This window comes from Pholcus phalangioides, unplaced genomic scaffold (genome assembly GCF_987345545.1).
Source record: "Pholcus phalangioides strain wild (caught in Gottingen) unplaced genomic scaffold, Ppha-v1.0 ptg000015l_1, whole genome shotgun sequence".
NCBI lineage: Eukaryota > Metazoa > Arthropoda > Arachnida > Araneae > Pholcidae > Pholcus > Pholcus phalangioides.
The window spans coordinates 58127560-58141373 of NW_028301608.1; the positions used below are offsets into that span (position 1 = coordinate 58127560).

Consider the following 13814-nt stretch of genomic DNA (forward strand, 5'->3'; position numbering starts at 1 on the left):
CAATAAGTAGGTAGAGTTGTCAGATCCCTAAAAATGTCATGCCAGACTTATTCAAACTTGTGCTGCTATCTAGGGAAGAACAGTAGAACTATAGAGCGATATAGCTTACAAAAATACTGTGACCATATAACATGGGAAATTTGGTTCACAACAAGAACGTAAGTAGAAGTGGGACTTGCCCCCCTCCCCCGAAATGTGAGGAAAATGAATGAAAAAAAAAGGGAAAAGATGACCAAATCTATTGTTCGACCACTTTGGCCCGCCTCCCGAAATGCAAGTGATCCCCCTCCGAACGAAACTGCTGATTACGGACCTGGTACACAAACAAGGGAAAATACGGGACATCGCCATTTCTCGCCAAATTATCACTAAATCACAGCGTAATTGCAAATTATGGTACAAAATTTTCTAAAATATAATCAATTCGTGGTAAGTCGAACTCCGATGTCTCGAATATCTATTTAAGTCGAAGTTTTCACTCAGCCCCAGAACTTTTTTTGTATTTTAGTGTTAAAATTTTCCCTTTATTCGAAGTTTCCTTCCTTCAAGTCGAAGTTTTCAGGAATGAGAGAAATATAAAAAATTACATTGAGCGATATAATTTAGCATTTGACAATAGAATTTAGCATTTAGCAATATAATTCAGCAATCAGCAATAGAATCGAGCAGATTTATTTGTCTGCTTGCCAAAAGTGAATGGAAGGACAAAAAATGTAGAATCACCCAAAAATCATTTCATTTTTTACAGAAAATAATCTTGTATACAGTTTATTTAATTCGTTTCATTTACTCGAGTATCATATGCTTGTCCGTTTCCATGATATAGTATGAAAGTCTGGTTTATTTCTTTTAATCTTCTCATTCAATAATTAAACATGATTAAATTAATTAACTCATCTTTTCGAATTTCTTCATCTAAAGTAGTTTGGCATATTTTACTAATACTGTATTCGTAAATAGCACTGCAAACAGGCTCGGAGTCAGGCACGAGGCGATGAGGCTGCCGCCTAGGACAACATGATTACAGTGGCGTAATTTTTTTTCATCACAGATTTATTATGACGGTGGACACTCGTAAATTTTTACACATCGAAATAATTTTGAAGGCAAAGCACAAGTCGATAAATAAGTGCAGGTAACTTCTCGGTGTTGAAATGCTATTCAACTGTTTGTTATTCAATGCAAGATATACAGAAGACTGGATGTTGTGAAGATATTTATTATTTGAGATGTTAATTTTTTTAAGGAAGGAAAAAACTCATCTCTGCCTCTACCGGAAGTCGAACCCGGATCCCTCGATAGAGGCAGAGATGAGTTTTTTTTGTTTTTCCTTCCTTAAAAAAATTAACATCTCAAATAATAAATATCTTCACAACATCCAGTCTTCTGTATATCTTGTACTAACAAGTGGAGAGCGACATTCATGTCATGTTATTCAATGCTTAATTCATCTCAACACACCTTCTTTCTGGCACTTCCAAACAGTGTCACTTATCTCTATGGAAGCTGGTTTCTGAAGGAAAAAAAATCAGGTTCATTCTATTTTTTGTTAAGGATCTTTTCACTCTTTTCCACCAGCGTTTTCCAATTGGCATTACTTTATTTAGTTGATTACCCCCCCCCCCCCCAACACAAATTTAGATTCTTTGTTCATCTTTTGACAAATGCCTCTTTCAGCAAACACCATACTAGAAGAATCTCTAGTGTGCTACTGTTTGGCTCCGTAATATTCTGACTGCCCTTTCTGTACACCTATATCTGCTCTATATCTATATCTCTCGGGTGAAATTTCTCGCAGAACCCTTGATAGTTATAAGGGTAATCCGTGGAATCCTGATAATGAAACTGCTCTACAGAACTCAAATTAATTCTTGTATCTTTAATCCAAAAAAAAGGTGCCCCTATGCTGCTGTCCCAAGAACATCTAGCCCTAAAGCAAAATGAAAGAGGGACTAGCATCCTCTTAAGTTACGTATTTAACTTCATAAACCATTGTGCCAGATATTATCGCGGAATCGCCTATTCAACTGAGGTCCCTGCATAATCCCCACAAGAAGGAGTGGGTCTGGCGGGGCTAAGGCCCCGAGATGATACTGATGAGAGCGATTACTTTTCTCGTTTTTCACACTATAAAATCATATCAGAGAGATACGTGAGGAGTCTGACCTAGGATCCCGTCCAAAGATCTCAGACTTTCATATTGTCTACAATTAAAACTGCAGAGAGTAGGCGATACGACCCAAATTTAAATTTACAAAAAATCCAATTTATTATGTACAGAACAGAATCAAATTGTTACCCCCCCATGTCCAGCTCTTTGCTGATTGTGGGGTTACGAACGGGCCCAGTAAGGCCTATGAAGAAGGGGGGGGGGATAGACTGTCAGTTTTGTTAGATAATTAGTGTGTGCATGTATGTGTTTTGTGTGGGAAAGAAAGCATAGTCAAATTCAGGTCATGGTCATAGCTCCACACAATTTAGCCTGAATGCAGATAAATCATTAAGAAAATGCCACCACAACTCTTCGACGACACGTCACTGCCGGATGGAGAGAGGTCCAACCCACATATTTATCTTAGTGGTAATTGCATGCGTCAAAGTGAACTCAATCAGAATAAAAGAATGGTGGTTATAATGCAAAGCTTTAATTTATACACTGGTCAAATTAAATGCCATTCGTCCGGATGGCTTTTTTTTCTAAGTTCCAATATATGTGCCTTATAGTAATTTCCATATGTACAAGGTGTTAATTAAATACGATAATTAGATTCTCAAAAAAGTGAATAAATAGGTGCGAAATAGATAAATGCGATTAAAATAGGTGCCACATTAGTACAGAATAAGCGTATATATATAATATTTACAGTCCTAATTATAGCCTAGGAGGCTTCCAAGTTATTCCTGCATTATCCGATCCCCTCCCAAGGGAGGTGGAAAATCTGCTGGGGGTCTCCTATACACTGTTCGAGCCGATGTTTTGGTGTAGGTGCTGAACTATAGTCAACCAAGTCTTTGATATGTTGATGGCTAGAATTTTTCATTATCTCAAATTGATTTTTTATTAATTTCTTTGATATATTTCAAGATATTAAGATTTCTAATGAACCAAGGTGCATTCAAAAATCTTTAAAATTTTATTTGTCTATTCATTATATAATTCATTTTGAGTGTTTTTCTGATATTTTCTTTTACCACACACAAATAACAACTATTAAAATTTCTAAGTAAACTTAACAATTTAACTAATATTACTGCTTAAAATTATCAGTTAATATCATCTTATATTTGTTTTTATGCGGCACATTCATCAAAATCTGGTCACTGATTTTGTTTGAAGAATTGTAACAGTTTTATTTAATAGGTGTGTGACAGAAGGAGTTCCAATTCACACATTGATGTTTCTCACATATAAATATAGGGTGGTTCTAAATTCATGGAATAAACTCTAAGAGGTGATGTAAAACACCTAAACAAGAACTTTTTTGGTAACAGAATCTGTGGTTGAATCGCAATATCAAAGGCAGTACATAGTGTTTTTGGAGAGTGCACAACAGTACTTCAACAAAAACATATTTCCAAACGGATTTGCCGCGATATGTGCTGTCATTCATTCGAGAGTGCTGCACATGCTCCTTCGTTTTGGATTGGAGTTTGTCTTTAATTTGTACAAGGCCCATCAAGGTTCTGTTGCACCAAACAATGCTTAAGTGGTATAACGATTGTGGTAGTATTTGCGTTACCCAAGTTGCACCACGAGAAGACCTACAGAGGCCTACTGTAAAGCGGACTTTGGCCAGGAATAACCGGCCACTTCAGGGATTGGCCAATTTCGGGCATCGGCAGTAACGTGTCTTAACTTCTTTTTCTGAGGACTCTTTGAGCGCATTCTATGGGTAGTTTGTATGTTTTCCACCGTGGTCCACGTCTCCTGAGACGAATCAGCTTATATCCCCTAGGGGGACAGAGCGGGGGCCATGGTTGGTCTGGAGGGTAGTTTGTATGAAAGTTTTGATGTTAATCCGATTATTGGTTGCGGGACAGCAAACTAACTTATTTTACGCTCGCTTTGTATGTGGACGCAATGAAAATTTGACTTTTAAAAATTCACACCATGATATAGGTCAAAACATTATGAAATCGGAATGGCAGGAAAGGGGGAAAAAATTATCCAGTTTTTTGAGTCCGTTTGACACTACCTGTGAAGAAACAGTGTAAGACAGCGAACTCACCTGGGAAAAACTATATAATATCCAGTTCAATGCTTTCATGACCCAAATAAATAGGTCAGGCTGAATTGCAATTGTTCACATAAACAACGACGTAAATGTATGTGGGAGTCTGCGTAGGAAAGAACGGAAAAAGTAAGTAGTAATAACGGGAAGAAAAAGCAAATGACTGAAACAATAACAGGGTGTTTTTTTTCCGATTTGAAGTATTTGTTTTAGATTATGAGTGTTGTTTCTATACATATCCCCGCTGACGAATATTTGATCGAGATACCATTGAATAACACCTCATTTCCGGCATTTCAGTTATACTGCACTTCAAACAAGCTCATTTCTGTGACAGCGAGAGTCGTATTCACGGGAAGGGGGGGGGGGGAAGAAGCTTAGTGGGCTAAATAAGCCAGCAACTCCTAATCTCGGAGGTGCTGCATATAAGCCTAGGATAGAGTGTACAGAGGGGCGGCAAATTTGAGGAATGAGTGGTCAAGAAAATCAGTAGAGTGAAAGAAAGGGATTAGGGGAATTTGTATAGCCCACAGGCGGTCTTCACCGCCTATGCATAATAGAGAGCGAGATAATAGGTGAGAAACGCAGTGCCGTTTTAACTCATGGGCTTACTCGGGAACGGCCCAGGGGTCTCTGAGGTATAAGGGGACTCGTGATAATGAGATTTAGGTGGTATGAGTATCGAGAGAAAGCATAGAAATTTATTAGCAGGTACTTTAAGCTAATTGGGTGGCTTCAGGATGTCTCTCTGCCTGGAGCTGCCCATGGTGCTATTAAGACGGCCGTGACAGTGAGTGACACAATAAGTGACTTTGAGAGTTTGCAAGCATCGAGTGACAAAAAGAGTGATCTAGGGAGTACTAGGGGGCTTCTTTCAATAAAGCTTACTTTCTTGAATTTTTATTCTTCAATGAAATCAAGGATTGAAATCATTTTGAATCCAACATTTATAAATTATATTATGATGATAATTATGCTAAATATATGCATCTCACATATTTGTCATGTTCAAAGTTTTTGTTTCTTCCCCTCATAAAATTCATTCAAATTCATTGCGATTTGCAGTAGGTGCTTATCATGTATATATAATATACATGTACAGCTGAATCCCGTTTTAACGAATACCGATATAGTGAAAATCTCGTTTTAGCGAACACGTTTCTAATCCCCAAAATAAGTTTACGTAGGGACAATGCAAAAAAAACTGGAATTCCTTTATAACGAAGTGATTTCTCCGGTCTCTTGGAGTTCGTTATAACGGGATTCGACTGTATATGGTGTTTCGAATTGTTTGTCCCTAGGACTATCTCTGCAACCGTTGACAGAAAAACATTTTTTTTAACAAAAAAAATGTTCTCAAACCCACGCACATTGTTTCTTTAAATGAGATAATTTTTTGAGAGGTACATAAAAAAATTTAAAAAGTTAACAAAGTTAAAATTTTATAAAGCTCTCGCGTGCCAAAACTTCTGATTAGTGAAATATAGTTACTATTAGTGAAATTAGTGAAAAATTGTTACTCCGAAACAAAATTTGTAAAAACACACAAATTTCATATTATTAAATGTCATATTTATCGAGATATTTGACTTTGAATTTTTCAGCATTTATCGCCAACGATTGAGGGAGCGGTTTGCGAATCGGGAAAATGTAAATTAAAATCAAAGTGTAAAAATTCATTAAAAAAATTAATCGTCATTGTGCCTAAAAAAATTAAAAGTTTACTCTTTACTATTTTTAATAATAAAGCCTTTCCAAAGCCTCTCAAGTTGTTTCACAAACAGAAAAATAAACATCTTTTAATTTACGTTTCTTATGTGACTAGTGGTCATACGAGGATCCAAGGCAATGTGTAAGTTCGACTGTGGATATAATTCCTTTTTTGAAGGTTGTTAACAAGAAATTTGTCTCGATGAAGTTCATTATGCCCCTCCTTCCAAACCTCGATCCTGCGTTCGCCGGAAGAGGAATTGACTTCGGTGTATTTGTAAAAATGTAAATGGCGGATGTATATGTATCAAATTTTATGAATAACCTTAATTTTTTCAGCCCTTTATTACTCAAATTAAAATACTTCAGTTAAAATTATCATCGTGCGAAAATTTTAAATCATTTTGTAGTAGTGTATATTCTTATGAAAATGCGAAATTTAAGGCTAGTACCACGCCATGACCAATTTACCCCGATTTTGTCAAAATTCCTTTCTCGGCCTTAAATTTTTATGATCTAAAAATCTTAGAAATATGCAAGCATTTACGACCTAAAAAACCTAAAAAAATATGACTTTAAAATAAATATTACCTTCCACGTAAATGTGACCTTATATAAATACAAATACAAATACAACGCCACAACAGGCAAATTGCCCAACGTGGTGGCTGACTTAAGAACATCATGGATCCCCGAGCCATTTTTTGGAGTCCCTACCTACTACTGCTACACCACACATGCACCCCCCCCCCCGCGGAACCCCCCAACGAACCGGTACATGCGGGAATGTGAGTGTACGTGTAGTGCAACCTGACGTAAAGTTTGTTTCGGTGTAATGCTTGTTATGTGTAGTGCTGCCATCTGCCCCCAGTTTTTTTTTTTTTTTTTTTTTTTTTTTTCTAACTATGAGTGAAGTGTTATGGTTGAATGATTTACCGTTGTAGGACTGTTGCTCTCTGTGGCGAGACTTTTTAACGGGGAGATCGGCTCGCATTTGCGCCTTGAAGTTGGGAACCACAGAAAACCAACTTCAGCCGACCACCACTGTGGGGTTCGAACCCGGATCCTCGCATCACGAGTCCGGCACTGTAACCACTCGACCACCACAGCGGCCTTGCCACCACAGCATAAATTGCCCATTAATTCATATCTTCTTTTCAGTTTATGCTTCTTATATTATTAAATTAAAAACTAACCGTAAAGGCATCAATTTATCTAACTAAAAATATTCAAACGGTTTTTAATTACGACTACCTGATTCAAAATTAAAGGGAAAACAACGCTTACTTTATACACAATTACTATTTTTTAGAATGTTCTAGAATTGCACTTAATTATGGAATGTGTTTTGAAATGTTCAGAAAAAATAAAGGAAATCTTCTATAACTTAGTTCCTTCTGTTTCTTCTACAAAATACTTGAAGAACGAGGTCTTTCAAAAATCGAAAACAAATAGAGCAGTGGTTCTCAACCGGTGCTCCTTGTGTACCCCCTTAGGGGCTCCGCGACGACTCGAGGAAAATAAAATGAAACAGTAAATTTGATAGATAAGTAAATAGGAGAGGCCTACAAGTTTCTTCCATAAAAATTATGTACCTAAAAGAGCTCCTCGAGTGAAACAGGACTCCGCCATAGAAATTATATACTGAAAAGGGTTCCGCGAGTCAAAAAAGGTTGAGAACCGCTGAAATAGAGCAATATCTGAAGAAGCCTTGTAATGAAGCTGCCGTTTTTTGTTTCTGGAGTCCCACTAACTTATGTAGTCGAATGGAGATGTTGGTTCACGTTAAATCGCTCTTGTGCTAGCTAGAACTTTTTACGTATTTAAAAAACAAAATAATATCATCGGTACTGAAAATATTCTCACTGAACCCCCTGGAATAGATTTCTCAACTTTTTTCCTGTCTGAGCTTTCAAGTTTGGGTCGGACTATAACCACAGGGGTAGGAAGTGACTACCTTGGGCGATTATTCTGACAGGGTGGAAAATTTTAGGTATTAAAAAGTTATATTTACTTCAAAACGTAACGCATGTTGTAGTCCTTTGAAGATTACAGTAACGGGGGGAAGGAGGGGGGCAACTATTTAATCGCAAATGCACCCCCCACAAGCATACTTCTAATGAATTGGTGCATGGCCAGAATGTGCCGTTTGTTTCTGCGGAATGCATGAAAAATTTCTTTTTTCTTTGTTTTGAAAAATTAAATTGTGAGTTATTATCATAATTCATTTTTTTACAATCAAAATAAATCAGATTGAAATTCGTTACAGAAATACGTTAAAGTTTTTTTCATTTATTTTGTTGCTTTGGACCTGATATCATTGAAGCCATTGTACGTTGTAAGTTTAGGTCACTAGTTAGTTAACATCCTTTAAATTACGCGTTCTAATCAAAATTAGTTTCCGTTTTACTAGAGACATCTATTGTCAATTATCTGATACTCTTTGTTTTTATGAGTGCGTAAACGATATTTTTTTTATGTTCTTTAATTATTTTTTTTAATATGCTCTTCATTTATCTTTTCAACAATATTTAAAAAAATTAACCCCACTTACAACAAAATTGGATTTGCTGAAACATCGGTTAATACGATTTTCTCTTCCAACTTCATGAATCTCAAGCCATGAAACGAACTGAGATGAATTGGTTTTATTTTTCAGCGTCATCTATCTTTGACATTAATTAAATGAATACACTTTGAGATTTTATACGTATGGATTTTGGTAATATCTTTATGCTTTCTATCGTTTCTTTTATCCCAAAAAAAACTAATTTCTCTAAAATTTACAGAATACTCAATTATTTTGATAAGCCACGACGCTACCTTACAAAATCATCGGAAAAGTGAAATATCGTTTAATACAATCTCTCTTCTCTGATTAATCTCGGATAATAACACCCCTGGTGATCTGTAAGTCGCCAGACAGCCTGCAAAGGCTGGGCAGCGACGGAAACGTTCAATGCTGGTCTGGTCTGGTCTGGTGATTAATCTCGGATGACATTTGTTCAGATCACTTTAATTTTACCTATTGTCGCATATGATAACAGAAAAAAATTGGGGGGGGGGTGAACGGTTTGCTATCCGAGTAAAGATAAACTGGCTAAAATAATTTTTTAATTTGGTAAAGAGTTTACCTGTCATGAAATTCTGGGGGTGGGGGCAAATAACTTGTTTGCTCACAAATTGAGTGACTGATTGAAGAAACATTGCAAAAAATGAAACATATTGAGTGAGGGCAATCGACTCATTTTTCTCCTGAATGATACATCGGGACGGCACGCAGGGCCGGATTTAGGCGGGTTCGAGCGGTGCGATCGCCGGGCCGTAAAACAGCATATTAATGTAATGTACATGAAAATACTGTTATTGCTATTACATCTTGCCAAATAAATAAAAAAAAATAAAAATAAGAGCTCAAGGTTTTTACTGCCAACATTGTTGGGATTAGAGAAGGAATTTAAGTTGGGATTAATAGGTGTTCATTTGTAAACATTATCTTACTGTAAGTTTATTTATGGCGTTCTTTATATTACGCATATTTTATTGCATCACATGTATTATTGTTATTGTGTTTAATTATTGATTCAATGCCGTTTTTATTAGTCATTTTTATGTGAATGAATAATTGTGGAATGATATATCCGAGTTTCCATTATTTAATATTGGGTCCTTTCATTCGAATAACGAGCTATTCGGATAACGAGCACATTAGAGGAACGAATTAAGCTCGTTAACCGAGGTTTCACTGTACATTAATAAAGCGTTTGTAGTGCATCTTCATTTCCAGCTTCGAGGCACGAATTTGAGCCGGTCTCCCATTTGAAAAGTCTCTCCGCAGAAAGCAGGCAGGCCTACAACACGATGCTGACAAAAATGAAAATTCAAGTATTTCCATCGTTGCTTCAGAAAATGGAAATCAGCAGCATGAACATGAAACAAGCGCAACTCGACAACATAAATACGTTAGAGCCAAGCATACACTCAGAACACACATTCTGGCATGTGCCGATTCGTTAGAAATTCCGTAGAAGAATGTGTACGAGGTGCATGTTCGGTTAAGTAGTAGTGCATCTTAATCCGTGTAGATGGTACACCCTCCGCATTTATAAAAGTTCTTTTTATTTTTTTTAAAACTTGTACTGCCAACATGTAAACATGCCGTTTTCCTCATTGTACTCCTAACGAATTATACGTTAATAAATTGTTAAGTTTCTACATAATAAGTTTTATATTCTGACTACATAGCATCAGGATAACATATTCAAGTCACCTTAATATGAGGCTTTTTGAATAGATATCACCATCATCATCAGCATCCCTTTGAGGGACAAGCGCAGGATGATCCCCATAGAAATCTATGCTAAAATTGCCGATTCTACCGTAGAAATGTGGAAATTTAGTGGGGTTTTCCACCTCATCAGCAATTTTAAAAATTGAATTGAATTCTCGATTTTCCAAATATTGAGTTCGCGTAGAGATACGAAGACCAGAAAATTAAATATAAAATAATTAGCCAGACCTATTAGAGTTGTCTATTTATGCAATAACATCAATTTCAACTTTTTAGTTATATCTTCTCAAGTACGAAAATGAGAATTAATGTCTCCGTATTGTCTTATTCCTTCCAATTGTATCAATCCATATAGTTTAGGGTGTTTTGTAATTAATTATGGGCCCATAAATTACATTGAAGAAATTTCCAGGCTTTATTCAAGAATCTTTTGAAGCAAAAACAGGCGGATCAATAACGTCAAGAAAATTTTCGAAATATCTGGCGCCCATCAAAAAGGGAGGAAAAAAGATTCATTTCTATATTTATTTTATTTAGATTTGTTTCTTTCATGAGTCACGCAGGAAGTTGCCATATTGGTTACCTTGTCTACGGTTTGTATACCCTCGAAGAAAGAGGGAAGTAAGCACGTGATCCAAAAAGTCTCATTGATGTATTATTGGATACGAAATATTACGTTTTTGTTGCTTCGAATTTTGTATTTCTAATGAAACACTCATCAAAAAATGATATATTTTTCTATGATTTGAATGAAAAACAAGAAAGAACAAAAGTAAAAACACATTTCTTATATTATATATCTTTTATTTTTCTTCGTATGTTAAATACAAAGAACAAGTGTCACTGTAGTTATAGTAGCTATTTCAAGGTACCAGCACAGAATTGACAAGATTCCTAGGAGCTTTCGATTCCCGGGGTGCTAGTACCTCCACTTTCCGGTGTCAGCTCCAAAGCTGTGGCCAGAGTGACGTTTGAAAAGCTTGGCTTCGGTTTTACATGAATTCCTCGAATTTTGTGAGGTTGCGTGCTTGCTTGATGCGTATTTACAGTCGATTCGGAACCAAAATCAGACTGAAGTTTTGAATCAAATATCGATGCAGTTGTGGGTAGATGGCTATATTCTGTCGATTTATCTTTGGAAGTCACGAAGTCCCGATTTTGTTCACAATCACAATCACATTGATTAGGGCAGGTTGGACTATCGGGACAGTGAGCATTAGGTGGTGGATTGGGTGGTTGGTTAGGGTCTACAGGAAGACGAGGAGGAAATGGTTGATCGGGCGGTGGAAAAGGGTCTACAGGAGGAAGAGGAGGAAATGGTTGATCGGGCGGTGGAAAAGGGTCTACAGGAGGAAGAGGAGGAAATGGTTGATCGGGTGGTGGAAAAGGGTTTACAGGAGGAAGAGGAGGAAATGGTGTATTGGATGGAAGGGAGGGGTTTGAATCACTAGGGGAATATGGATATGGATTGGGTGGATGGACAGGGTTTGAATCACTAGGGGAATATGGATATGGATTGGGTGGATGGACAGGGTTTGAATCACTAGGGGAATATGGATATGGATTGGGTGGATGGATAGGGTTTGAATCACTAGGGAGATACGGCCATAGATTGGGTGGAAGGACAGGATTTGAATCACTAGGGGGATACGGCCATGGATTGGGTGGTGGAAACGGGTATGGATTATGAGGTGATTGATTGGGTGGCCAACGTTTATTTGGTTGGGGAAACCATTGATGACATACGGGGCATGAAGGTGGTGGACAACTGCATGAATTTTTCTGATTGGGTTTTCTTTCACGTCCGATACCAAAAACTGATTCAAGAAAACTCAAGAAAGTGCCGTTGACAAATACTGGCTCTAAAATGCAGTGAGAGAAATAAAAACAAAGAATCAATGCATTCATTGTTTTACTAAGTTACAAAAAATAATCGAGATCAAATCAAAAGCTATTGTGAATAAGTAAATTATATGGAATAAATAATCAAAATTTCTTCCAAGTAAGTTAGCCTAGCATTTTTTCTCCGTTTATTTTATCTATTGTAAAAATGTATTCGAGAGTGTAGGAGAAAATACTTCAAAAAGGTTTATTTGCAAAATCTTGTGGAATATTCAGGTGACTTCAGCTGAAATTAAACACAAATATATTCATATTAATGACACTGAAGAAATCGCATTGTTGCCACGAAAGAAAAAAATGAAGTCATTACCTAAAATTGTGAGCAACACAAAGCACAGAAACATCTGTGATGTCTTCATCTTGCCGTATATTTTTGCTCAGCCAATGATGCGTGAAAATATACCAAGCAATATACAAAATGATCTGAAGCAATGAAAGCGATATTCATCATTTAGTAATCTTACATTTATTTATTAAGTGAATAAATATTTAAGAAATATTCTGTTTGTTTTGGCATCAAAAATATATTTGGAAATAACCTTTAAAAATTCAAAAGTAAAATTATTAAAAAAATACAAAAGTTCTTACGCAAAGCCACTTATGAGTTTATCCTGATGAAGTTTTCAACTTGACAAAAATGAAGCGATGTTTGAGTGGATGATGTATTTATACTGTAGAACTGATGCAACGCTTTTCAAGGAAAACTGCTACGTAATTGTATTATCTTATTGTTCGCAATTCGTTAATGACATTATCCCAGATTAGATGCACCTGTTTTTTGTGTGGTTTTTTTTTGTGACTACGTACGACGTTGTACAATTAACCATAAAATTTATAACTATTAACTAATCGTGTTAGCGTATAATCAATGCGGCGAACGAAATAATTCATTCCTGAAATGATGAGTAAAAAGACCGTAATAAGAAATCAGTATTGAACTTACGAAAAAAACTATTAGAAAATCTTTGTTTTTCTATCAAGACATTAAAGATTCTTTTAACAAGATACAAATTTATTTTAGAAATCCCATGTTAAAGCAATAAATTCATATAAACGAATTTAGGAAACATTACGATTGGACGGCTTTACTGCGCGATCTGCATACGACAACATTTCGTCGCAATAGAGTCATTACATTATCATTTCACCCATGAATAAGTTCAAGAGGTGTTGGATTTTTGTCCGAGCCAACTCAACCTATAATTAGTAATCTTACATATTTAGCTTCCCAATTTGGATTGAGACTGGAACTGGATGGTTATTTTCTTTTATGTAATTTAAACGCTGTCAAGCATGTCACACATTGCGACGATATCATTTCAAAGACGGGACCGGTTCACATTGGCGCCTCGAAGTAGAAAAAGCATGGTATAAGAAATCATTGTTAGTGGATCTCCGCTGTGCCATCTATGGCGATCCATAACAACAGTGTTGCCAAGTAAGTCATTTTCCAACTAGATCTGGTCATTTCTCGGTCATTAAGTAGGAAAAATACCGAACTAGTTGCAAAGTAAACTAAGCTGTTTGCACCGTTTGGTTTACGCTCAGGAGTGTAGAGGGTGTCGGACCGAGGGTACCATGGATATAATTGAAACATAACTGCCAAATTTTTTCCCTGGTTGTTGATCACGATTTTAGTTGTTTTATAGATTTAAAAAGTTATAGTATAGTTTTTTTAC

At 36.3% G+C, this 13814-nt stretch overlaps 1 protein-coding gene across 1 annotated transcript; it reads right to left on the reverse strand.

The window, feature by feature from the left end:
• Window positions 1-11023: 11023 nt before the first annotated feature.
• LOC149076298 (uncharacterized) lies at window positions 11024-12771 on the reverse strand. Its single transcript, XM_089245519.1, has 3 exons — window positions 12724-12771; window positions 12446-12558; window positions 11024-12095 (listed from the first exon to the last, which is right to left on the reverse strand). The coding sequence occupies exons 2-3, from the start codon at window positions 12492-12494 to the stop codon at window positions 11128-11130; spliced, it is 1017 nt and encodes a 338-aa protein (XP_089101645.1). The 5' UTR covers window positions 12495-12558; window positions 12724-12771; the 3' UTR covers window positions 11024-11127.
• Between the last annotated feature and the right edge of the window lie 1043 nt (window positions 12772-13814).

Excerpts from the sequence above, each read along its gene's own strand:
- LOC149076298 (XM_089245519.1), bottom strand. The coding sequence starts at position 12,494 with ATGAAGACATCACAGATGTTTCTGTGCTTTGTGTTGCTCACAATTTTA. Across the intron at positions 12,096-12,445 it reads TGTGTTGCTCACAATTTTAG|AGCCAGTATTTGTCAACGGC; the intron begins GTAATGACTTCA and ends ACTGCATTTTAG.